This window comes from Branchiostoma lanceolatum, chromosome 2, assembly GCF_035083965.1.
Source record: "Branchiostoma lanceolatum isolate klBraLanc5 chromosome 2, klBraLanc5.hap2, whole genome shotgun sequence".
In the NCBI taxonomy this organism is placed as follows: domain Eukaryota; kingdom Metazoa; phylum Chordata; class Leptocardii; order Amphioxiformes; family Branchiostomatidae; genus Branchiostoma; species Branchiostoma lanceolatum.
Genome location: NC_089723.1, coordinates 34,798,322 through 34,821,241, shown reverse-complemented (window position 1 = coordinate 34,821,241; position 22,920 = coordinate 34,798,322). Strand labels below are relative to the sequence as shown.

The 22,920-nt window shown below is 40.3% G+C and overlaps 3 protein-coding genes across 3 annotated transcripts; 2 read left to right on the top strand and 1 right to left on the bottom strand.

Moving 5' to 3' along the window:
- Positions 1 to 1,432: 1,432 nt before the first annotated feature.
- On the top strand, positions 1,433 to 4,693 carry LOC136428820 (cilia- and flagella-associated protein 95-like). The gene is made up of 6 exons (XM_066418586.1): positions 1,433 to 1,646; positions 2,197 to 2,308; positions 3,070 to 3,194; positions 3,571 to 3,639; positions 3,838 to 3,898; positions 4,481 to 4,693. Exons 1-6 carry the CDS (start codon positions 1,537 to 1,539, stop codon positions 4,667 to 4,669), a joined length of 666 nt encoding a protein of 221 aa, XP_066274683.1. The 5' UTR covers positions 1,433 to 1,536; the 3' UTR covers positions 4,670 to 4,693.
- A 1,821-nt stretch (positions 4,694 to 6,514) lies between these two features.
- LOC136428819 (annexin A5-like) lies at positions 6,515 to 14,543 on the top strand. The gene is made up of 11 exons (XM_066418585.1): positions 6,515 to 6,646; positions 8,302 to 8,461; positions 9,067 to 9,161; positions 10,025 to 10,201; positions 10,515 to 10,548; positions 10,821 to 10,900; positions 11,423 to 11,488; positions 12,035 to 12,118; positions 12,509 to 12,605; positions 13,099 to 13,211; positions 13,682 to 14,543. Exons 1-11 carry the CDS (start codon positions 6,629 to 6,631, stop codon positions 13,805 to 13,807), a joined length of 1,050 nt encoding a protein of 349 aa, XP_066274682.1. The 5' UTR covers positions 6,515 to 6,628; the 3' UTR covers positions 13,808 to 14,543.
- A 505-nt stretch (positions 14,544 to 15,048) lies between these two features.
- LOC136428818 (synaptonemal complex protein 2-like) lies at positions 15,049 to 22,770 on the bottom strand. Its single transcript, XM_066418583.1, has 13 exons — positions 22,648 to 22,770; positions 22,007 to 22,181; positions 21,302 to 21,495; positions 20,428 to 20,577; positions 19,921 to 19,996; positions 19,242 to 19,403; positions 18,727 to 18,881; positions 18,020 to 18,114; positions 17,496 to 17,595; positions 17,032 to 17,090; positions 16,640 to 16,718; positions 15,680 to 15,745; positions 15,049 to 15,283 (listed from the first exon to the last, which is right to left on the bottom strand). The coding sequence occupies exons 1-13, from the start codon at positions 22,738 to 22,740 to the stop codon at positions 15,230 to 15,232; spliced, it is 1,458 nt and encodes a 485-aa protein (XP_066274680.1). The 5' UTR covers positions 22,741 to 22,770; the 3' UTR covers positions 15,049 to 15,229.
- Positions 22,771 to 22,920: the final 150 nt, after the last annotated feature.

Here is a 22,920-nt window from a genome sequence, read left to right as displayed (position 1 = left end):
CGGCACATTTCTGTCTTTCACTCAGTAGTTTCAGACTACAGCTCGACAGAAAAGAAAAAAATAATGAAATCTCGATACTTTGAACCGCAATATCCTGCATTTTGAGGGGCATTGTAGACTATTAAAGCTTAGTTTTGTATTACTATTAGTGAAAAATTGCACGGGGGTTTCAGCTTGATTTCTGGGGGGCGACATATGTTACATTTCTTCCTGTTCTCTGATACAGACCGCAGATGACCTGGGTGCAAATACTCCAGCAGATACATGGCTTCCGATAGTGACACGTTTCTTCAGGGTTTCCTGGTTAAATACCATCAAAAGCAAATCAAACATCTTTGGTCACATCATCGGTTGCGTATTGAATGCTTTTCATTGGATAGATGAATGGATCACCCCAGCCACCACTTGTGGTGAGAAATTAAGCTTGATTAGGTGTGAATTGTAATCTCTACGTGTTTATAGGTGTCAATCTTCGTCGATACAATGACCTTTCGGTGCCACAGCCACAGGCCACCCGGCCTGATTCGTATTCATGCAAAACGTTTGAAGCGCCACGCAGCGACATATTTGGTACTGCAAGCTAATCTGTTACAGAAGTCCGATAGGAAGGCGTGCGAAAGGGAAGGGACCTTTTAAAGAAGATAAGAGCATCATAAAAATGTTATTTTTATTGGTAAATGCTGGCGTTGGCTGTAACATAGTAACATTTCTGTTAGTGCTACCACAATTATTCCTTGAATTTGGAAGCATCACTTTCACACAAATAAAGCGTGAGAAAAGAAACATAACGTTATCACTAGTTATAAACCATATAACTATATCAATTATCAATATGAAAAAAAATATCTATATAAAATATGAGCACTTGTTATGAGCTTTTGTCGTCATGATAATCTGAAGAAACCATCAATCTGAATGGAAAACCTTTTCTCTGAGATAAAATGAAACTCAGGCACAACATAAACTCGTTAGTAATTCATACTCTGCGTTTAGAACAACTACCCTCCTGGGTATCCTTCACTGCTAAAGAAAACACACGCAGAAAATTACACTAATATCTGTTAAATCAATGATTTCACGGTTACAGTACTCAAGTGCCACTTTACCTGTCACGGGAAGCCGCGATATCATCTCTGCAGTTCATACAAATCTCGCTAGGAAGAGACGCACTGTTGCTATTGGCGACGGGATAGTTTACAGCCGTGTTCTAGAACCCCATCCATTACATATCACTCCGCGCGACGCTTGGTAAGACAGTTTACATGGACATATCACTACTTCTGTATTTGTTTAATGTACAAAACGACTGAAGACATCACACTTCATGCCAAGGAAAACTTTGATTCCATTATTCATGAGCAAGAAAGAAAAGTTGTTGTGATTATTTTCTGAAGCGGATGAATATTCAAGCCGGTTGAGGGGTGATAGGCCCTACTTCCGTATTGTAACCCAAACACACCACCACAACACACGCCCAACTTGTTGCACCGAAGTTCAGACGTACTTTTCTTTCGCTGCTCGCCGTCAGAACGAAACATGGAGACTTTCGACTACGGGATGTTGCCGGACTTTGTAGAGAGGAAGGGTTCCCTCTATCTGCGCTCAGATCACATGGACTACAGTCCGGTAACGCTGAACTCAAACTGGTCAGTCTCCGGGTTAAATTTTGTAGAGCAGAGTAGGTGAACTTGAGTGTGTTGAGTGCTTTTATAATAAGATCCATGTGTGTTGGCTGCTATTTTCTTCTTTCTATCGGCAAGGTTAGCAATGTGTTGAATTTTTTTGTTTAGACGATTTTGCCGTTTCAGCGTCTATAAAGATAATACTTGAACGCTGTTTCGTAGTTGGTAATTTGAGGTTTAACTGTTTCTTGTTTTCTTGTTTGTTTGCAGCTTACTAACGTTACGTGTAATGTTAGCGTTAAGAAACGTTAACTGTTTTGATGTTCCGAATTCAACTAAGCAGTAATGTTGCTATTAAATCTTAAAAGTCTAAAAATCTTCAAAATTTGTGCATTGTGACACTGCGAAGCTTTCTGTTTAGATACAAATCATCGGCATTATGGTAACGTTATGACATGAAAATTACTAAGCAACCATGACCCACTAAACAGAACGACTCTGACAGTCTAGACTGAATTTTCTTCCATATACACACACAAACAGCATTGAAACCCTTTGTAAATGTTAATTTCAGGCACCAGGCACGAGAGGCCCATCCCAAGGACTACGATGTGGTAAACAAACCTCCCATGAAGAACAAGATGCACCACTCCACCTACAGGAGGATACTGGACGTCACAGATGGGGTGAGTTACTCAGGGTTAACAGTTATGTCCAGCAGAAAAACGTCAAATACGTTTTACTATCCCAGATTTCATCTTAAAACAGATGATTGGATCTGGCTTGCTTGTGTGCCACTGCCAATGCAATGCGACCAATGAAGAAGGGCCCTACCAAAAAAAAAAAATACAAAATGAGATTATTCCCACTGTTTTTCAACAATTTATGAAGAATTTGATGCCATTGCATGTCTGGTGATGTCCAGATACTGTAAATGTTAATACTTTTGCGATGGTTGTATTCTCTTGTTTTTGGCAGTGCCCTCTCCACTGAGAATTCATGAGACTGCGAATATGTCTCCCTTGTATGACTACTGCACTACAAACTGTTTCATCCATGAATTTAAAACACCACAGAAACTTCCTTTTCCCTCCTACCACAGAATAAAACCACAGCAAAATTAAATGAATTTACAGTAGGAATTTTTTTGCCGTGTAGGACCACATATAAGATAATTATGAACTTGTATAACATCCATTCACTACAAGTCACCCGGATGGAGGCCTGGCAAACCTCTGTCTCATATCAGCCATACAGTGATTTACATCATTCGCCCGGACGGGAGACCTGGCACATCCCCATCTTGTATCAGCCAATGAAAGAGTGTACCATCCCATAAGGGGCGGTATAACCCTGACGATGCATAAGTATGTCGACTGATGATGATGATGTAACATCCTTCCTTCCCTCCTTCCTGTATTCATCTATATTCCTTTCTCTCCCTCAGTCATTCCCCCTGACCTCCACCCAGTACCAGATGGGCCAGGTGAAGCTGAAGAAGGATTTTGAGGAGAAGGTGACCAGTAAGCCCATGGGGGACCTCGCCACCATCAACCACCTCAACTTGGAAAGGTGAGACTTAATGTTTGTCTGAGGAGAACCGTAACATATTTGCTAGTAAATACCTACTTCTAGTTAACCTCCATTAACAGTAATCCGCAGGTTTACATAAATCCGCCACTTTGAAAAGCAGTGGGTTTGAGAGATCTCTAGTGCAGCACCCCCAGGTATGAACAGTTGAGATATACAGGAGTGCATTATACTGGGGGACTTATCTATGGGTTGGACATATCTTTTCAGAGCGGCGGAATTATGTACCCTGGTGGAATTATGTTAGCAGGTGTTATGGACAGTATTTCAATCCAATAATGTGGGATCCTATATTTGAAAGTGGGAAGTAAGTCCAAGTTGAGAAGAGTCTTAAACATCTCTGTTTCTGCATCTGCAGGGACACAGGAGCTCCTACTACTGGATTTGGTGCTGTGCTACCCAGACATCATTCAGACTATGGAAAAAGGTATGTCAACAATTTAGAATCAAACATTTTTTCACTTTGTAAAACTCTCTTTAGCACAATATACCAAAAGCAATGTTGATTTTGTGATGATAAAAAAATAGATGTAAAATTTCAACCTAGTAGTTGCATTGAGAGGTCAGATGTCATCTGCAACACTGATGCTAGCATGTACTGACTTATCTAATTTTGATTTGACAGGCACCTGGAGACTACACACAGGGCAGACTACAAAGCCCCCTACCCATACACACCTGCACCTGTAAGTACATATCGGTCACACATGTGAATAGAAATGCTCAGTTGATCATGTAGAAAAGTATTCTATCTAGATTCTGAGTAATGTTTCCCATTCATGGGGAATGTTTTGTAATTATTAGACATTGCAGTGTTGCATGTCACTCACCAGCGCAATGGCCAAGTGAGTAGAGTGTTCGGTCGACTTAAAAAAGAATCAGATATATTGCTTTCTCTGCTTAACATGCAGCATTAGGGTTTAGCACCTTGCTGTAATCATTTCTCAAAAGTTGTGTGGCCAATGGGCTATTGTGTTCAAGTGGAGATAGATCTGGTGCGGGAAGGGCTTAATTTATCTAATGTCTGTCAAGCATTTTGCTACTTTAGCTTTTGTTGACGTTGAAATAACAGCTATCCGAAGTTTTGCTGCTCACACTGGACAACAATGAAAAGTTCAACGGCTTAACCTTCAGCACTCTGAAGAAGCCGATTGGCACCCAATTGACTATTGGCTACAGAGTAAGGCAGCAGGGAGAAGGTTAAAGTATGTGTATAAGATGTTAAAAAGCATTTGTGACTGACTTCTATCACCAAACCATTTCCACAGGAGCAGCCCCCAGACTTCCCTGACGACTCTGTAGCGTACAAGAAGTGCCACTCCCAGTTCACGGACACCGCCGACTACCGGCGCTCGGGCATCAACACCTGGCAGGACGAGAGCGGAATGTACGCCAACTCCGGAGTCAAGCACGAGATCTTCAAACCGACCAACACCATCCCTTCTCGACTCACGTGACCTAATTGACCTTTAAATGATACAGTAACTGTAAATTTTCACAGGGTAGAAGGGAAAAGGATGTTTTCACAGTGTTCTAATTTCATGGTTTAAACAGTTCTGTTGTAGGATAATACAACATTAGAAATAACTCAACAGATTACTGTACATTTATCTACTTTTGCAGTGGTCTTATTCCATTTTTTATGGCGTTTAGAATTCACTATTGAAATGATTTTATACAAGACAGACATATTCGCAATGGAGAGAATAAAACCACCCACAAAAATAAAACTGCGAAAGTTTCAAGATTAACGGAAGTTCTGTGTAGTCCATGTATAGTCTTATCTGTATATATGCAACATTTTACTATTTACAGTAGAGGGGAAACAGAAGACCACTTTGCACAGCCCTATGCAAGTTTTAAACTTTTAACAAGTGTACGCACATTAACCTCAATGCTGCTAACAGTTAAGCTATGCATATAATATAAGTTTATATACATGTTGTGGTAAGTGTACTTTCTTATATACAGGTACATGCAGGTAGACTTATTGACAAAAGCACAATTGTTAAGTACAGACTGCATGTCAGTACTGTGGATAATGATATAAGATTAATGCTGCTGTTTTCATCAGTTTTTTACCAGGAAGCAAGTTGTCAGGAAGGTCAGTATTATAGCATGGAAAGTGCTTATTGACAGAACAAGATTGCTTTTAACTGATTTAGCAGACTGAGTTCTCAGTTTCTTCCTTCTACAGCTTGTGTCAAGAAGTTTGAGATCTTTGCCGATAAAGGAAAAATATGAGTATGCATGTATACTTCTCAGTGCCTTTAATGCCAATAACTAACAAGAACAATAAGAGTATACTAAACATGGATTATTGTTTACATGCATCATTTTGTTGTCTTGCTGAAAGTTTGAAAAAAGGAAAAGTCACATTTGCAGAATAAATGGTATTTTGTAGTGACACAAGGTGAACGATTTACAGAGAGAGAGAGAGAGAGAGAGTAATGAGTGAATGGCTTAAAACGGAATACTAGTTAGTAGTTGAAAGAACAGTAGGCAATGGGCATCCTTCCGTGTGAGCAATTGAACGTCCTTCGTTGGTGTGAGCGACTGTAAACGCCGTAGACTGATTGAAATTTCTCGCATCAACCACCAATAGCCTCCATTGCAGGCTCAGCGACGGACGCTGTTGGGAGGCTTGTAGTCTGCCATTTATTCTGATGCCATATCAGTTTTCGGTACTCGATTTCTTGTGGATGGAGGCGACCCACAGAAAAAAGAGAACTGATATACCATAGAAATAAAGCACATAATAAGCTCGTCATAGACCCTGCTAAGGAGGCTAACGCCTTCGGGGACCCGGGTGATGACCGGATGGTTCGACCAGAATCTTGCTGATCCTGTTCTTTACGCACATCTTCAGGGCATGACAAGGCGGGGGCTCATTAACTGGGGAATTCCGGCGTAAACGGCTATTTCATAACAATCATAAAAGATACAAACATCACATCATTCTTCCCTCTGATTTTAAATTTCCATACATTTATGAACTTGTATCTGGTGTAGGTTGTCACTAACCCAACCCTTTCAATTGAAAAATGAAGTTTTGATTTCTTAAGGTTCTTTTGTTTATAAATCCAACCACAAACGATCGACACGCCCCCTTTTCTTTATCTCAGTTTCTTGCAAGGCACGGCCTATGTGAATCATATTTGCGTCATTTTACCCAAAGCTTTTCGGCCTGACGCGGGCACTTTGGCCGTCATAATCCTGGTGACTAACTGGGAGGGTACTGGACGGACGTCACAGCAGGCGTTGTCGTCGGGTCAACTGTTTAAAAGGTCCGCCCAGGGCGCTGTTGGCAGTTAACTAGGCGAAATCAGTAGAGCTAGCTGCTTGTTTGTGTGGGGCAAAAACATCGACGCGTTTTCATCTTTCCTGCGGATTTGTGACTGATACAAGGTAGAGAAATGGCAACCAAGAAAGAGGTAGGTTTGCTATTGAATCTTGGTGAGAAAAGGACCCATGTTTAATGGGATAAATCACATTTTCTTGGACACTAGATACTTACACAGATTACACAAATCTGCGCCCAGTGTTGTCTGTGGGGCCTGGGTCAACCAAACAGGACGTCTGTTATGATTTGTGCCAACCAAAACGTAACGAGTTTATCTATGACAACTGTTTATGGTATGACTTCTTAAGCCATTGGTAAACATGACACACCTTCAGTGTCATACGAATGACCTTCAAGTTAGAGGCCTTCATTGTATGAGGACACTCAACGACCCGCGACATCGTGATTTAACTACAGTCTCTGTACAATAGACGGGACCAGAAAGATTTTTCCAAAACGTTTGGGTCTATTTCGCCACTTTGTGTGCTGTATGGTTGCAGTATTAGCAGCTCATGTGTAATGATGATAATGACGATCATTTGACAAAGAGGGGTTGGGTGGGGAAAGTATGTTGATTATTTCATACACGAGCCCCTTTCACTATCAAACCTGTGTAGAATGCTAATGTGTACGATCAGGTAAACATAGGGTGTCCAAGAGCGCGAGCGTGCAAACTTTCGGATGGTCTTGATAGCCTTCTCTTAGATATGTTATAGAGAACTTTTCCGTGTAAGTTATTTATATCATTTACAAGTATTTCTAAAAAAAATTTCATTATCTTTTAGTATACAAGAAAATATACTTCATTTCATACTTAGGATTTGATTGTAATATTGCCAATTTTAGCCTGATCTCGATATTTCTGTTCGTGAATTTACCAACAAGGCAACGTTGACTTGTGACCATCAAATATATCACTCTTTCACGTTGATATACTTAATGTGCTTAAAGTGTTTTGAGACGAAGTGCGAACTTATGCAAGCAACAGACTCTTTAGACTCAAGTCGCGTATCAAATTAAGTCAGATCTCACGACTTTAAGAACCCACAACGCTAACAGCTACTTGACGTGTTTACGAAAAGTATGTGCGACGAGTCAATTATACATGCCGTTTAAACCACAAGAATGACCTCTGAAATCCGTTCTGCTTCATTGGAGACGAGTGCTGCAGTGTTAAATGACTGCTTGAGTTGTACGAGACAGAGTGGAAGGGGGCACGGGAATGTAAACTTTGGGTTAAAATGCTATTTAGGACTTTTAAAGGCGCACAGTCCGACTGATTCGAAAATGCACTAGATGTAGTATATTCAAATCTAGTTTCATCACACCCAAAAAGTGTGATAGAGTGTTTATGGGCCCTGTTGCTACGTGAATTCCTCGGACTTTGAATAAAGACACGTGGCGGGGAACAGACGGTAAAACTGAAACGTCGTGGTAAATAGAACACTTGGTTGTGTACAAAGCGCATTTTATTCAGTGACTTACCAGCCTGATGTTCACGGATTAAAATGACGATGTCCGACTCCTATATCCATCTACATAGGTCAATTCCTCCATAAATCATTCCAAAAGCGAGACAGAATTACCCATACATGACTATATTGTAAACAATATACTGGTTTCGATAATATTTTGTACTTAGAAAAGTAGGATTGATTAGGCTAATAGTATTGTTGATTTAATGTCATACATTGTACCATGTACGATTGTCGAGCAATAAAGTTCATTCATGATACTTACTCACAGGACACCAAGTTCTGGCAACAGCTGCACACTGATGCCATAGAGGAGCCAGCGAAAGAGGCGGCAGCCCCGCAGAAGAAGTACTGGGGAACCGTCCTCCCTGCCAAGGACTTCGACAGGACGGCGGACGCCAAGGCTCTACGCAGTATTGTGATGGAGAGAGGTAGGAGTTTTCTTTCAAACTTCCAAGTTCAAAGGCTTTTTTCCTACCACCTGATAGATCAGATAAGTGGTCACTGTTAATTCGATGTAGATAGAATCTTATAAGTGCATGTTACTTTTCATTACTTGCGTAAATGAAGGCGATAGATCCTACACTACATTTAGTATACTCACCGATGTTTTATGTTAAGATAAGAATCTGTATGGGGAAGGTTCAGTCGATAGTATCAAGCGTCAAACCTTTGAACGTAAAAGAACCCAACACACTTATCAAGAAGAGGAGGGGTGACCCGTGTGCTTGGCTGAAAACGTGAGCCGTATCGAAGCCGCATAGCACTACCACTAGCTACTTGAAAACGCATCATGTTTCACCTAGATAGAGGATGATTGCTTTACCTTCCTTTAATATTTTATTACTAACAATGCGGCAGTGTTTCCGCAAAGTTTGGCAAATGTATGTCATAATCGAATATGTACTTGTACATATACATGTACACTAAGATCATACAGCAGATTTTACTCTCGACTTTGCAATCAACTGAAGGATACATGAACTGGCGCATGTTACTTTGCTTCAACCTGTATCAACCCTGTCTCTACATCTAGATGTGGATGAGCAGAAACTGATCGACATCCTGGCGCACCGCAGCCAAAGGCAACGGATGGAGATCGCCATGCAATACGAGATAGACTTCGACGAGGTACTTATTACTTTCGGTGATGTGCTGAACGATAGCACCCTCAACACTTTTTTTTATCTAGAATAATCAAACAAACCAGCCAACAAACCAACAAACCAACAAACGAACGAACGAACGAACAAACAAAACAAACACATATGTAAACTGACATAAATAAATAAGCAAGCAAACAGACAAAAACAAGCAAAGAAACAGACTTATCAGTAGGGATGCTTCTACTCTGTAAATGTTCAGCAATGTAGTCGTCGATAACTCAAAGCTCCTGCATGGTTCGCATTCGACACTGTGCTCATCTGTATGTGCGTGTGTGTGTGCGTGTGTATGCATTTCCGGCGCAATATGTCAAGAGCCTCTAGCTCTGGATGGATTGCAGTGATATTTGGTATGTTGGTAAGCGAGGGGTATTTTGGGCCTCCTGGTGGCCGATCTTAGTACCGCAGCAGAACTTCCGGTTTTCGTATCTTGGTCCTGGACATGCTGTGGTCTAATTCCTCGTTACCCTCTATATTTATCTCAATGAAAAATGGAGATATAGTTTTGGGTGTGTCTGTGTGTCTGTCTGTCTGTTTGTGTTTCCGGACTACTGTAGTCAGCATAACTCAAGAACCTCTTGATGGAGTACAATGATATTTGGTATGTGGGCAGGTGTTGTGAAGCCGAAATTCAAGGTCGATTTTGGGCCCCCTGGTATGTGACCTTGGTACTGCAGCAGAAATTCCTTTTTTGCATCTCTTGTTCTATCAAGGGTTAGCAAAAGGGTATCCATATATGTCAAGCGTGTAAGTCATACGTAATTTAGCCTCGTCTGGCTGCAATGTATTAATGAAATAAACCATTCATAAATGAATATGTATTTACGGCAGGATCTGATCGGGGACCTGGTGACCATGCTCGGGGCGGATAACGACTTCGGGCGGCTGGTGTGGGCTCTGATGACGCCGCCGCGGCTGTACGACGCGCGGTGCCTGAGGGGCGCCATGGAGGGCACGGGCACGGACGAGTCGGTTCTCATCGAGATCCTCTGCTCCAGGAATAACAAGGTAATGTTTAGAGTCAGGATTATGAATGGGAGAGGGATAATGAGTGTCTTCCACTGAGATGGGCCACCCTGGCTAAATAAAACAGAAATGTAAATGAATAATGTCTTGAATATACTGCACTTCAATGCGATAGACTACATATCACTATACACGTCGATTGATTTTCTTTAAAAAACTCAAAACTTTAAAACAGAGGTAACTAAATACAAAAGTTTGCTTTCTTTTTCATGTTCAAAGTTTGCCATCGATCACTCAGTCCAGAGCAACGTCTGTCTCGCTTTATCTGAACAAAGCAATCATTACTTCTTTGCAGCAAATCAAGAAAATCATAGAGGCTTACTCCTTCGGTAAGTGTGTCATCATTGCCATTAAGTCATTCCCATCTTCTGTTGAAGTTATCAACGTTTTGTAATTTTGTCATGGTGTCTATTTCTGAGTGATTGTAACTACGCAGCTAGAGAAAGAGAAAGAGAGAGAGAAGAAAGAAAGAAGAAAAAGGGATATAGAACACAGATAATACCAAATGTAGGACTCCTCGTAAAGGGACGGTTATAAAGTTACGTGTTGTGAAACAAAAAGCATCTGACTTAGCTGACCTGCCTCGCACTCTTTATATTAGCGACGAACTTCGACCTGAAGAAGGATCTGGAGCAGGAGACTGACGGCAACCTGCGCAGTCTACTCATCGCCATGTGGGAGGTAAGAGTGAGCAGGGGTCGAACATACTCCATCTACTACTGTCGAATGTTGATAGCACGGCCTTCGTACTAAACCTCATGATATAAGGCTTAGGCCCTACTAATTTGATCATATGGATGACTGCATCCTCTGGGCACTGTAAAGCTTATGCAAGCGTGCGAACAATCTGTATCTGTATCTGTATAGCCGGTATAACCGCCCTTCGGCGTAACACACCGCCCTTCGGCCGCTAACAACAAAAAGGTGGACCCAACAAGTTGCCTTCATTATGAAATCTAAGTGGTCATGAGGGTTTTACAAATTACTAAAGCTACAGAACATTATATACTAAACAATGGATTCTTTGTTTTTGTTCTTTCACATTTTCTCGGAACTGGGCTCGATAGTACATTTCAGCGCAGTGTGGCCTAACTAGAAACATAACAGGCAATTACAACCTTAAATCCTGGTATAAGCTTTCTTTTATATTCACACAGAGAGATTTCTCTTTGATACAATGATATATTACCATATTTCCCGCAGGCGGACAGGGAAGACAAGAATGTCGACTACACAGTAACTCTGGGTGAGGCGTCCACGCTTATCGATGTACGTATGGCTTTGACTATCACATATTTTACAAAGGTATTGCCAGACTATGAAGGCTAGTGAAAACTGTAGTGAAAATTGCCCAAGAAGACCACTCAGTGGACCGATGAAATCTGGCATATATATGGACATGTGATCACCATAGACAGGATGCTTAGTGCTGGTGTTAGTGGAGAAATTATCTAAGGGGCCACCAATACTAGCCTCTACCAGGCTTCCGTCCTATCGCTGGGAAAATAGTAGAAATCAGCCGAGGTACTCCGCTGTACAGGGTAGGTCCGCTGTACAGTATAGTTCCATTTCGCAATGGAACTTAACTGTATAGTGGACCTACCCTGTACAGCGGAGTACCTCGGCTGATTTCTACTATTTTCCCAGCGATAGGACGGAAGCCTGGTAGAGGCTACACCAAGACGTGGTCACACTGGTCAGGTGGACCTCATGTACATGTAGAGGTGGTCACTTGAACCGGCTTGACTGTTACAGTAGTTCTTTGTCGTTTCAAATATGTTCTTTTTAAAGCTCAACATGCCTTTCTTTTGGCAGGAAGAACTTGGACCTAGCCTGGAGAAGATCCTGGCGACTCGAAGCTACGCACATCTGAGGCAGACCTTTCTGGACTACCAGCGGGTCAGTTGATTGTCAGTCACTATTTTACTAGGTTTTACCAAGGAGGTTTTACGAAGAGCACTACTTGCGGCGTAGCAAGTATTTACACTTACTTGTGTTTTATACTTTAAAACAAAACGTTAACGTTGCTTGAGGCAATATCAGTAATTTGAAGGGGTCCCTATCGTATAAGGTACCAGTAAGCTCGTATCTACAAAAGTAAGTAACTTCCATACAGCTCTGGGCTTGGGCAGTCACATTGCCACCCAAGAACAGCTACAACTTAACTGAGGCAAGGTTGAATTCTGACTCGGTCATTACTTGGACACTAGGTACTGCCGATGGCAATAGTAAGAGAGAATAATTAATCATTTGCCGATAATTTCTTGTCTTGACAATCCATTCCTGCAGCTCAGCGGGCACCACATCATGGAGATGATCTCGCGCCAGACTGGCGGCTTCATGAACCCCACAAAGGACGCCATCAAGGAGGGCTATCTAGCGATCGGTACGTGTACTGCATGTGACTGTACTGTTCTAGAGTATCAGCATGCCTACGAGTAGCTAGGTTGTCGTTGCCGTAATGCATAATTCAGATTAGTTCCTCAAAATTGTTAGATATTAGCTGTTATAATTCGACCGTCATGTATGTAAGTTGCCATACATTGTACCAGTTACAATCGTCGCGCAATAATGTTCTATATTTAAGGAAATGTGTTAACGATAGATGTTCATAAGTAAGGAAATACATTTAGTAGGTCTTCAATCGGATTTTCAACAAACGGTTTTCTGTGTTTTTTCCCCGATACAGTAAAATGTCTGTACTATACATGCATCAAATCTTGAATTTGAATTTCGAAGAACTATATAACGTTACATGTATTTGATTTATGAGTCAGCAAATGCAATGTGTTCTCGATAGATATGAATAAGTAAGAAAACACATCTAGTAGGTCTTCAATTGGATCTTCAACCAACGTTTTTTTTTTTTTCCGGTACAGTGAAATGCGTGTTGAGCTTGCCTGGTTACTTCGCGGAGCGCTTGTACATGGCCATGATGGGTTTCGGAACGGACGAGGAAACCCTCACACGGGTCACTGTCAGCCGCTGTGAGGTAGGGACACTCGCTCCGCAAATTTATAACGCTAAATACATTTTGATGTAACGTTATAGTCTTCTTATACTCTTCTGACGTCAACTGTAAAACAATGCTAAACACACAAAACTAGTCATCATGGCATGCCGGTATAAACTAAACGCTTTTAGTTATACATGTACGTGTCCCTCTTCTACATTCCTTTGGGTGGGGAGTTCAGGGGACGAAGGCATAGACGAATTGTATTTCATATCATCGATGTGTTTCAATTGTCTTGTTAGATATTCTATTTTCCATGCTGTGCAAGTGGCTGTGTAACTTGAGTTTGATATCGCTGCCTTTCTTTAAATAAAAGTGAAAATCATTGTTCAAGATTTTTATGTTAACCCATATCAGATAGCGATTTTTAAGAAGCTATTTTCAAGCAGATAGAAAGGCATCAGTTACTGTACATGGAAAGTTAACAAATGTACACTTAACGTCAACAGGTTGACATGAAGAAGGTCGCAGACATCTATGAGCGTCGCCACGGAAAGTCGCTAGGGGCCGCCATTGCAGACGAAACCAGTGGAGGCTACTGCAATTTGCTTCTGGCCCTGATTGGTCAGGAATAATTCAAGTACAGTATTTAAGTTTGCTAATTGCGATTTCAGATTGCCATTTGATATTTTTAATATGAAATTTGATTCGTACAGCTGCAAATTTGTTGAAAGCTTTTGAAAACTACACTTCTGACCTAAAAGCTCCCATACTTTTGAGCAGTTCTTGTAGTTGCTGTTGAAGATATCAACAGACTTAACAATTTTGTATTTATGTCATCATCGGTTAAGATAAAGAAAGCGATCCAACTATAGGGAATTAGGACTTGTACAATGAAAGTGGATTTGGTATTCATAAAGAAGCCATCTTCAGTAAAGTATTCAATATTTAACCTCTAACTTTGAATTGTTATATCTCATGTTTTTTTTTAAATTTATCTATCTATGAATCTTTAAGGTGGTGCCTTCAGTTAACTAAGTAACTGATAGCCAGTATGTCTATAACCTTGTTTACATCAGTAGCCAACCATAGTGCATTAAGTGTACAATAGGTGTATGAATCATTAAAATCTTACTGGTAGAGCGCACAATATGATTGAGCCTGTGACAGGAACAAATTATTACAAAACTGTCCCTGTGGTGAAAATAGCTGTTTCATGTAGGTTAGGAAGAATGTAATCTAAAACTCGTGAACTGCATATATTCTTCAAATAGTATAAAGAGTACCTGAAAAATAATTTACCAATCTCCTTTTCAGCATGGGAGCATAGAATGTACAAACACATAATAAAAGTTCAAAACACAGACATAATTCATATCTGCATCTTTATTTCAAAAACCTCACAGGAATCCTTATCTCAAATACAATATAAACTGACAAAACTAGAATTACATAGATTTCATACAATAGTCTTTACATTAAACAAGATTTTTTTTAGCAAACTCTGGTAAGGAATTTACTGGAAAAATATAATATAAACTGTGACATCAACTTTGTCTAAACATCTGTAGGTTCATTGAAATATGTTCAAAGTATGAGACAAGCATAACATCAAATTACACACATCAAATGTTCAAATGAAGAACAATTTTTTTCAGCAAAGTTAATGGGCAAACTTTTAGGTAACAAATCAACAGCATATAGTCTCAGACAACTTCATTAACTACACTTCTTTGCTATTAATTGTAATGATGCTCATATAGTAATTGTAAAAAAACATTAAATCTTCTTATTGCTTCACTAGCAAACAGCTAATAGAGGGAACTAACCAACTTTCAACAAGCAGTGAACTCCTTTAAACTGGCACTTGCTAAGAGGATATAAAATGCAGATATAGGAACAGGTAGTAAAATTCAACTATCTTCTATCATATCGTAGGTTGACTGTTTCAAATTCATGTAACTGATTTTGCATTGAGCAAATGGAAAAGGCATCAATTAGTCACTCTAACATTGTACGTATGACCATATCAAACTATAGGCATATGTCGGTCTGCTTCACAGAAACATGTTGTGTAAGACTTTCCTCATATTCTTCATCTCCTCTTGTTGCTGAAGAAAAACAATGTTTCAAATTTAACATCTCCCTTGTACAATGTAATATAGGAATTCAAGTTTAAAAAAAAAATGTTCTGTTTGGAGGTCCCAGCAGACAGGGATATTGATTTGAAATCTGAGAGCAAAAGCAAGTTTCTGTAAAATATCTAGGATGAAAGGCATCCCTATCTTACAAAGTTAATATAAATGTAACTGTGGGATTCAAATCTGAGGACATACAAGTATAGTTACTGCCAGACAATTTCTGCTTTTATCCAAGGTAAACAAGGTAGAGTAAAAAAACAAATAAGCAACAAAGGTTGTTAAGACTTATGAAGAAATGACATCATTATCTAAAAAAATAGTAGTCTTGATGGATAATACATGGAAAGGTTTGACAGTTCAACTTACAATGTTCTTGAGAAAGTTGTTGGACATTTCTTGAGCTTTGGAACACAGACTTTCCCGCAGTGATATCTGGAAATGCAAACACATGAGATTAAGGAGGGAAAATTTCACCATGGATATAAAATCAAAATGTTGGATGGATGGAAGTTAAAATCTGTAGACAATCTAGTTTGGGACCTTAGGACGTACCACAAACAAGCACAATGTTTAAGGTCAATTAAGGTAGAGTCATGTGCTGAATTGTAATTAAATTTTGTATGTTTTTCTCTCTATCCAATTTAACGTCTTTTGTTCCCCATCATCTGGGGGTTAGACGTGCTTGCACATGGATGGGAAAGCCCCAGAACTCCTCATCAAGTGCAAGTCCTTTTTTGTAGCAAGAGTTTTTACGGCTGGATGCCCTTCCTAACGCCAACCCAAACCCTATTGCTGGGCTTAGGACATGGGAAATGTGTGTTAAGTGCCTTTCCCAAGGGCACAACGTCTGGGTGCATGTCCGGACATGTCTGGGTACTCCACTGGGGATTGAACCTGGGTCTTATTGGTTCATAGCCGGATGCTCTGCCACTGTGCTACACAGACGCCACTAAAGTGTAAAGTTAAAAAGTCCTTCCTGCACCAGATGGTGCAAAGGGTGGAGCCCATCTCCGTTTCAGTAGCCCTTGGGCCACACAGCTTTGTGCTATCACTACAACAGATTAGTCCACTACCATGCTCTTTCCCAAAGGCTGAGTGCTAAGCAGAGAAAGCAGTATATATGCACCGTTTTCAAAGTCTTTTGTATGACTCAGCCGGGGTTTGAACTCACGAACTACCGTATGCAAGACAAACACTCTATTCACTAGGCCATTTCACCGGTCTGTTTTAAAATCATATCATGAAAGGACTGCAGGGAATACTAGTAAGTAAATGATGTATTTTACTAATAGAGATCTTAAACAAACAAACAAACAATGTTCACACCTGTTGCTGCTCCTGTTCCCTGTCTAGCTGTGTCAGGGTCTTGTGGAAATCTTCCTCCATTCGCATGATTTTCCTGAAGCTGGAACCACATTTAAAGAAATTACTCAAATAACAAACATATCATCACCACCAGCATATATTCAAAACTCACAATGTACCCAGCATATCAGAAAGGAAAAAAAATGGTGATGTTACTAACACTAATACTAACAGATAAAAAAGTACTAATTAACAAAACAAATAAACTGCACGAAATCCAATCTTTAAGCATACCTTAAAGATACAAAAATACAATCTTTACAAATGCTTTCATGTATGCTTAAATATTGGACTTCATGAATGAAGTGTAAAAGTCTCAAATGCTTCTATCTTTTTCTCTTCTTTCTACTTACCGCTGTTCGTGGGTGATTCTTGCCGTAGACAATAGCTTTTGCTGGTTCTCAAAGAGTTTCTGTAAATAAAAAAAATATATTGAGTGTGTAATTTAGAATTGTGGGAAGATGGTTTGTATCAATGTGTGATATTTGACTGAAAACAAATATATCATTCATGTCTTGCATGGGAAAAATAAAGTGTGGATCTATTGGATGGACATACTTATCTACTAGTAGGTGACATGATAAGTTGCATTCGGAAAAGTAGCTTTACTAATGTTTAAAGCTCTTGCGGAGCAACCAAAAATTTGACAGCTCGCTCAATGCAGTTAATAGATAAAGAACAAACTTTTTCTTTTGAATCATACTTTTATATTGTGCATCATATTCCAAGTATAAAATCGAGGGTCACAAAAATTCAATTTTGGTCACTCAGTGGTTGCTGTCTAGTAGAGAGGGGGCCTAATACTAATAGCTCTTACCAAGGCTTTCTCCTCACAAGCCTGCAGGTTTGCCATTTCCTTCTCCAGAAAGTCCAGCTCATGCAGCAGGTTGCCTTTGAAGTCCTCCTGAACCCTCATCCTGTACAGAGAATAGGCAAATCATTGTTCATTCAAACACTTGTGGTACTTAGTGGCACAAATAAAGGGCAGCAAGTTTCCTTGCTGTTTCAGGAGCAGGGTATATTTTCACAAGGATGGGCTGCTAGCCCTTTCCTTTAACATGCTCGAGGCACCTCCTCGAACACAAAACCCCAAACGTCCCTTCCAAAAGACGTGTGCAGCCCCAACCAAGATGTCATAACCCAGGATTGAACCTGTGTTTCAGAGTTAGCAACTAATTGGGACCAGAATGTCAACTTTGAGGCTGCAACCCGTTGAAATATCGGGCACCTGAAGTTTTTTTGTTGGCACAAAGTTTTTGACTAAGAAGGTTGTCTACTGTATGTAGTGGATGCTTCCTAGACTCAGACTGAAGCAAAAGCAGCAACAAATGATGTTTTTACCTTCTTCCCATCTGCCCCTTCCAGAGGAACTTTACCTCCTTCTGGGTGGACTTCAAGGTGTTACGAGAGAAACTGTCCAGCTGTTTCTTCTTGTGCTGAAAGTAAAATGTTCATGATATGGCTGATGTGATATGTCAACTATGAAAAATCAAAACAGCACATTGTAGTAAAACTTAATCAAAGCTATAAAGTATGACTGAACTTAAATAGATAAGTCAACTCCAGATGAGAGTGTTCTTATTCTGCTGATAATATTTTTCTGGTTTATCAACAAGTGGTACATTGCATTTTAAGTTGAATTGCCTACATGTACACTGTACAATGCTGTAAAGGCAGAAATGTTTGCAGTGGTTTCATGTTTGCGGTTTTTGCAGTGAAATCTTCACTGCAAATTTAAGACCACTGCGAAAGTTTTTGCCCATCTGTGACTGTAGCACTACTATTGTCTGAAATGCGAACTTACATCCTCCGCAAACACTCTCTATCACAAAATCAAATCAACGCGAACATTTCTGCATTTACAGTATCTTAGAAAACACAAGGAAAACACCTGGATGCTTTTCATGATCTGTGCATTGAAAGAGCTGAGGACACGAACCAGTACAAAACTTTAGGCATAAAACGTGACCCTAAAACTGGCAATGTTGTCCTCTATAGTAAAACATTAACTTAAATCTTAATCCTAACATAATTGATGAAAGAAATACCTGGATGTTTTTCATGATCTGTGCATTGAAAGAGCTGAGGACACCGCCCAGCCCAACCTCCTCTGGAGGAGTCAGGGAAACATCCTCCATGGAGTCTCCCGTCATGTTCAGGTCTGCATCCGACACTTCTGATGTGTTCAGGGACATTGTTGGTGCTGTGATATGTGGAAAACATACAAGCAAAAAAAAAATACTTTAACCATTTAGGAGGTGAAAGGCTTTAGGTAGAGAGCTTTGAGTATGGGGTCAGGCAATCATTACCACTCAACTTGGAAGTACTATGTGAAAATGGCATACTAAGACATAAGCATTGATTTTAGATTTTTTTTTACAATTCAGGCCAATAATTTTGAAGCTGCTTAGTACGATTTACAGTATAATCGAAAACTTACTTGTTGTTCAAACTGACGAAAATTGATGCACTTGCAGATGTCATCCATATAATTGAGTCAACATGGCCATTGAATAAAAGATAAAAAGACAGACATCTTGGACTGGTTATAAGCTTCTCACACCTGGAAGACTCTTCTTAACGGCCTTCTTTGGGTTGAGAGTGATGCGACCTCCCCCCATGTCCTTCAGCCCAAGGGAGACTGGAGGGTAGTCGTCATCTTCAGAGTCACTTCCATACTTCCTCTTTAGAGTAGAGGCAGAGGGACGGACAGTCGTGGACGGTCCTGTAGTAGATAGAATGTACATCAATTCTAAGTAACACAACAAAAGTAAAGCGGTTTTAGTATGGCCTTCTACAACTATACATGCAAACACACAATTGGATACAAAAAACGTCCAAGTACATGTATAATTCAACATATCGGGTTTAATGTGTCACTTATATAGTTGTACTACTAGTTCTAAGGTATGAAAGGTGGAGCAATTTTACATTTGAGTAGAATTCATTACTAGGGTTACTCATATGAGGCTATTTTACTAGCCCTATTTGATGCATGAAATCTTTCAAAGTTTATTTGATAAGAAAGTTGCTTTGGACAGCACAAGTTCGATCTGATCCTCTTGCGGTATCAATTTACATAGCGATGTTTGAGGCAAATAGGAATACAGGGCTTGAAATTCATTCTTGAGAATAGATGCAAATGTTTTTGGTGCACAAAAGTGCACATGCACCCAGCATTTCAAGCCCTGGATATGTGTTGCTACAGAACAGCATTTATCTATTGATAGAGAAACACTTACCGGAGACAATGCTGTTAATAGTGGTGCTCTTCCCATCAGCATGGTCCTCTTCATCAGCTTCATAAGAAATGGACATCTGCAGGAACATTCAAGATTAGAGTAGCACAGATTATGTCTTTTTCTATGTGTCAGTTGTTTTTCTTACTTCCCTACTAAATAACTACTGTTTCCTTAACCTTTAGGACACTGAAGTAGCCGTTTGGCAGCCCGTTCTCTATTGGTTACAGAGTAAGGCAGCAGGAAGAAGGTTGAATTCTACAGAAAAGTTGTTTTAGAAGTCTGAGACAACATGAATGTTTTCAAATTCTATTCAGTTGCTGAGTGATCTAAGGGAAAAAACAACAAACAAATAAGTTCTTAATTTTTCAACCTCCTTTACCTTGTCTTGATTACATTCACTTGATGAAATGGCAGTAGCAGCACAAAACCAGAACCTTTGGAGAGAGAAAGTTTGCCACCAAGTTGACCTATGCAACAGAGTTAAGCTAAGGTCTAAGTTAAGGTTACCTTGTCAGACGCCTTGTAAGATCCAGTGAAGTGGCTCTTCACACTGGAGATGTGGGTGATGACAGACAGACAGGGGGATGCAGGCACGTTGTCTTCTGTCACATTACTGCTGGCCAGGCAGTTTCCACTGGGCAGGATGGAACTCAACTCCTAAACATGGGAACGTACACAATGATTGTAAAATCTAACCACTGAAGATATATTGACATGTAGTAGCGTCAAATGACCGAGTGGCTAGGTTAGCGGATGCGAGATTGAGAGGTCATGGGTTTGATCCCTGGCATTTCTGGCTAGTGTTCTTTACAGAACTTTCCTCCCTTTACTCAGGTGTATTAAAGAATGGGTGACTTAAGTTGAGGAGGCAAAAGGCAGTGGAAGGAGAAGGATGGCAAACAATCACATGATAATTGGAGACAATGATTACAAACAGGTATATTGACATGCATATTCTTCTCATTTTGTATGAGTAAGGTAAGTCTCTGCAGTTGAAATGAATGTCAAGACAAATACTTCTAAGATTTAAATATTTGAATGTGTCTGTCCTTGATGCTGAAATACTGGATGAATAGATCTTAAATACCAGGAAAAGCTCTGTCACGAGTCTGGATGCTAAAACCCTTAAGCTGCCAGGCCCATTAATATCAAGGATACACAAACATGCTCCTTGTGCCTTGACTCGTTATAACCCGGATAGGGTATTCCCCAGAAGAGACACAGCACTGCAAGCGCGTAGCATGAGAAACCCGGAAACTAGGCCCCGGACTGTTTTGTGAGGGAAGTCAGGGGTCAAACATTCATAATTTTTACTGGGCTGAAACTCTAACAGCTTAAGGGTTAACGTTTCTTTGCATTATCATAAGCAGCGTGGACATACGTTACGAACAACTTCATTGTCTTCTTCCGCTAAGAAGCTGCTCTCATTCCCCGAGAGGAAGCCGGGCACTTCGCTGCTCTCAGACAGGTAGCCGGACTGTCCGTCACTCTGACTGTCAGACAGGAACCCTGGCACATCACTGTCCACCCAGCGGTCAGGGTCAAAACTGGAGTTCAGGTCAAGGCCTCTACTGGCTGTGAAATGGAGGAAAAAGGGATCTTGTAGTGCTGAACTCTGAAGTTCATCATTCTAACAGCTAATGATGTAGTTACCCAAAAAAAGTGACACCCTTTTTTACACCGAGAAGGACAAAACTGGAGTTCAGATGAAGGCCTCTGCTAGACTTAGCTGTGAAATAAGGAAAAAAGGCATTTCTCTAAAGGTACAGCCAAACTAAGTTCATTGTTTTAACAGCATATAATGCTGTTAGCTTGACCTTTTCCCTGCTGCCTAACCCATAACCAATAGAGAATTGGGTGTCAAACGGCTACTTCAGTGTGCTAAAGGTTAAGAAAAAACTTAATATCACACAAAGAAAAATATGAGCACTATATTATCTCTATTATTCAGTAACCTTAACATATATGTGAAAAATGAAGCTGCTTTAATTAAACATCCAGTTTAATCAAACATATGGATCATCTTCAGGCAATGTAACAAACAAATTCAAACTTGGAAGAACGGTCAGGTATAAAATGGAGGCACCTTTTGCAATCTCCTTGCCACTCCCAGGCGTCTTGGGGGTTTTGTTGACGTTGACTTTCAGCTCCTTGTAGCCCTTCTTCTTGTGTGGAGCTGCGTTCCTGTGGGCTGTTGGCTGTTTAGGAGTCTTCAAGATCTCCACATGCACAGCATCCAGGAACCGTCTGCTGGTGGCCTTCTGAAATTGACAAAATTTTCAATGTTAGTTCAACAAAAGTTGCACCAGAGGGTGCATAGGGTGTTGCCCATCTCCGTTTTTGTAGCCCTTGGGCCACACAACTTTGTGCAATCACTACAGCAGGGGGCTAGTCCACTGGTAGTGGTGTGTGTATAACTGCCATACTCTTTTCTAAATGCTGAATGCTAAGCAGAGAAAGCAGCATGTACCATTTTTAAAGTCTTTAGTATGACTTGGCCGGGGATCGAACTCACAACCTACCATATGCAAGGCAAACTCTCTACTAGGCCATTGCACCGGTTTCAAAGTAGTATCATGTAAATGTTGAAATATCACAGTGAGACTTGTAAACAAAGCAACTTGCCAACCCCCACAAATAAGGTAAAGATGGTAAATGACAATTTCTTCTGAGACACAATGTTTGATAATGTTCTTGTGAAAGTGTTTTATCTCTTTTAGCACACACCTGTTTGCTGACATCCCTGTGTCCATCTTTGCTCCAAGGCTCCATAGTTTCTTTGTCAGGTCCAGTACTAGGAGACTTCAGGTAACTGGCCATGGTAGAAGTCTTTGACTTCCTCTTTTTGTCCACAGGAGACTGCAAGGAGGATGTTAACAAAAGTTGAACTAGTATTGCTAAGCGAAATGTGTGAAATATCTTTCTTCACCTGACATACCTTCATCTTGAAAATGTGACAAATTAACATATGAAAAATGATACAAAACATTAATATACAAA

Coding starts and splice junctions, on each gene's coding strand:
- LOC136428820 (XM_066418586.1), top strand. CDS start 1,537: ATGGAGACTTTCGACTACGGGATGTTGCCGGACTTTGTAGAGAGGAAG. Junction 3,195..3,570: donor AACCACCTCAACTTGGAAAG/GTGAGACTTAAT, acceptor CTGCATCTGCAG/GGACACAGGAGCTCCTACTA. Junction 3,899..4,480: donor ACCCATACACACCTGCACCT/GTAAGTACATAT, acceptor CCATTTCCACAG/GAGCAGCCCCCAGACTTCCC.
- LOC136428819 (XM_066418585.1), top strand. Junction 9,162..10,024: donor ACGAGATAGACTTCGACGAG/GTACTTATTACT, acceptor TATTTACGGCAG/GATCTGATCGGGGACCTGGT. Junction 10,549..10,820: donor CATAGAGGCTTACTCCTTCG/GTAAGTGTGTCA, acceptor TCTTTATATTAG/CGACGAACTTCGACCTGAAG.
- LOC136428818 (XM_066418583.1), bottom strand. CDS start 22,740: ATGGCCAGTTACCTGAAGTCTCCTAGTACTGGACCTGACAAAGAAACT. Junction 20,578..21,301: donor ACAATGAAGTTGTTCGTAAC/GTATGTCCACGC, acceptor TCCCATGTTTAG/GAGTTGAGTTCCATCCTGCC. Junction 16,719..17,031: donor AGAATCACCCACGAACAGCG/GTAAGTAGAAAG, acceptor ATGTGGTTCCAG/CTTCAGGAAAATCATGCGAA.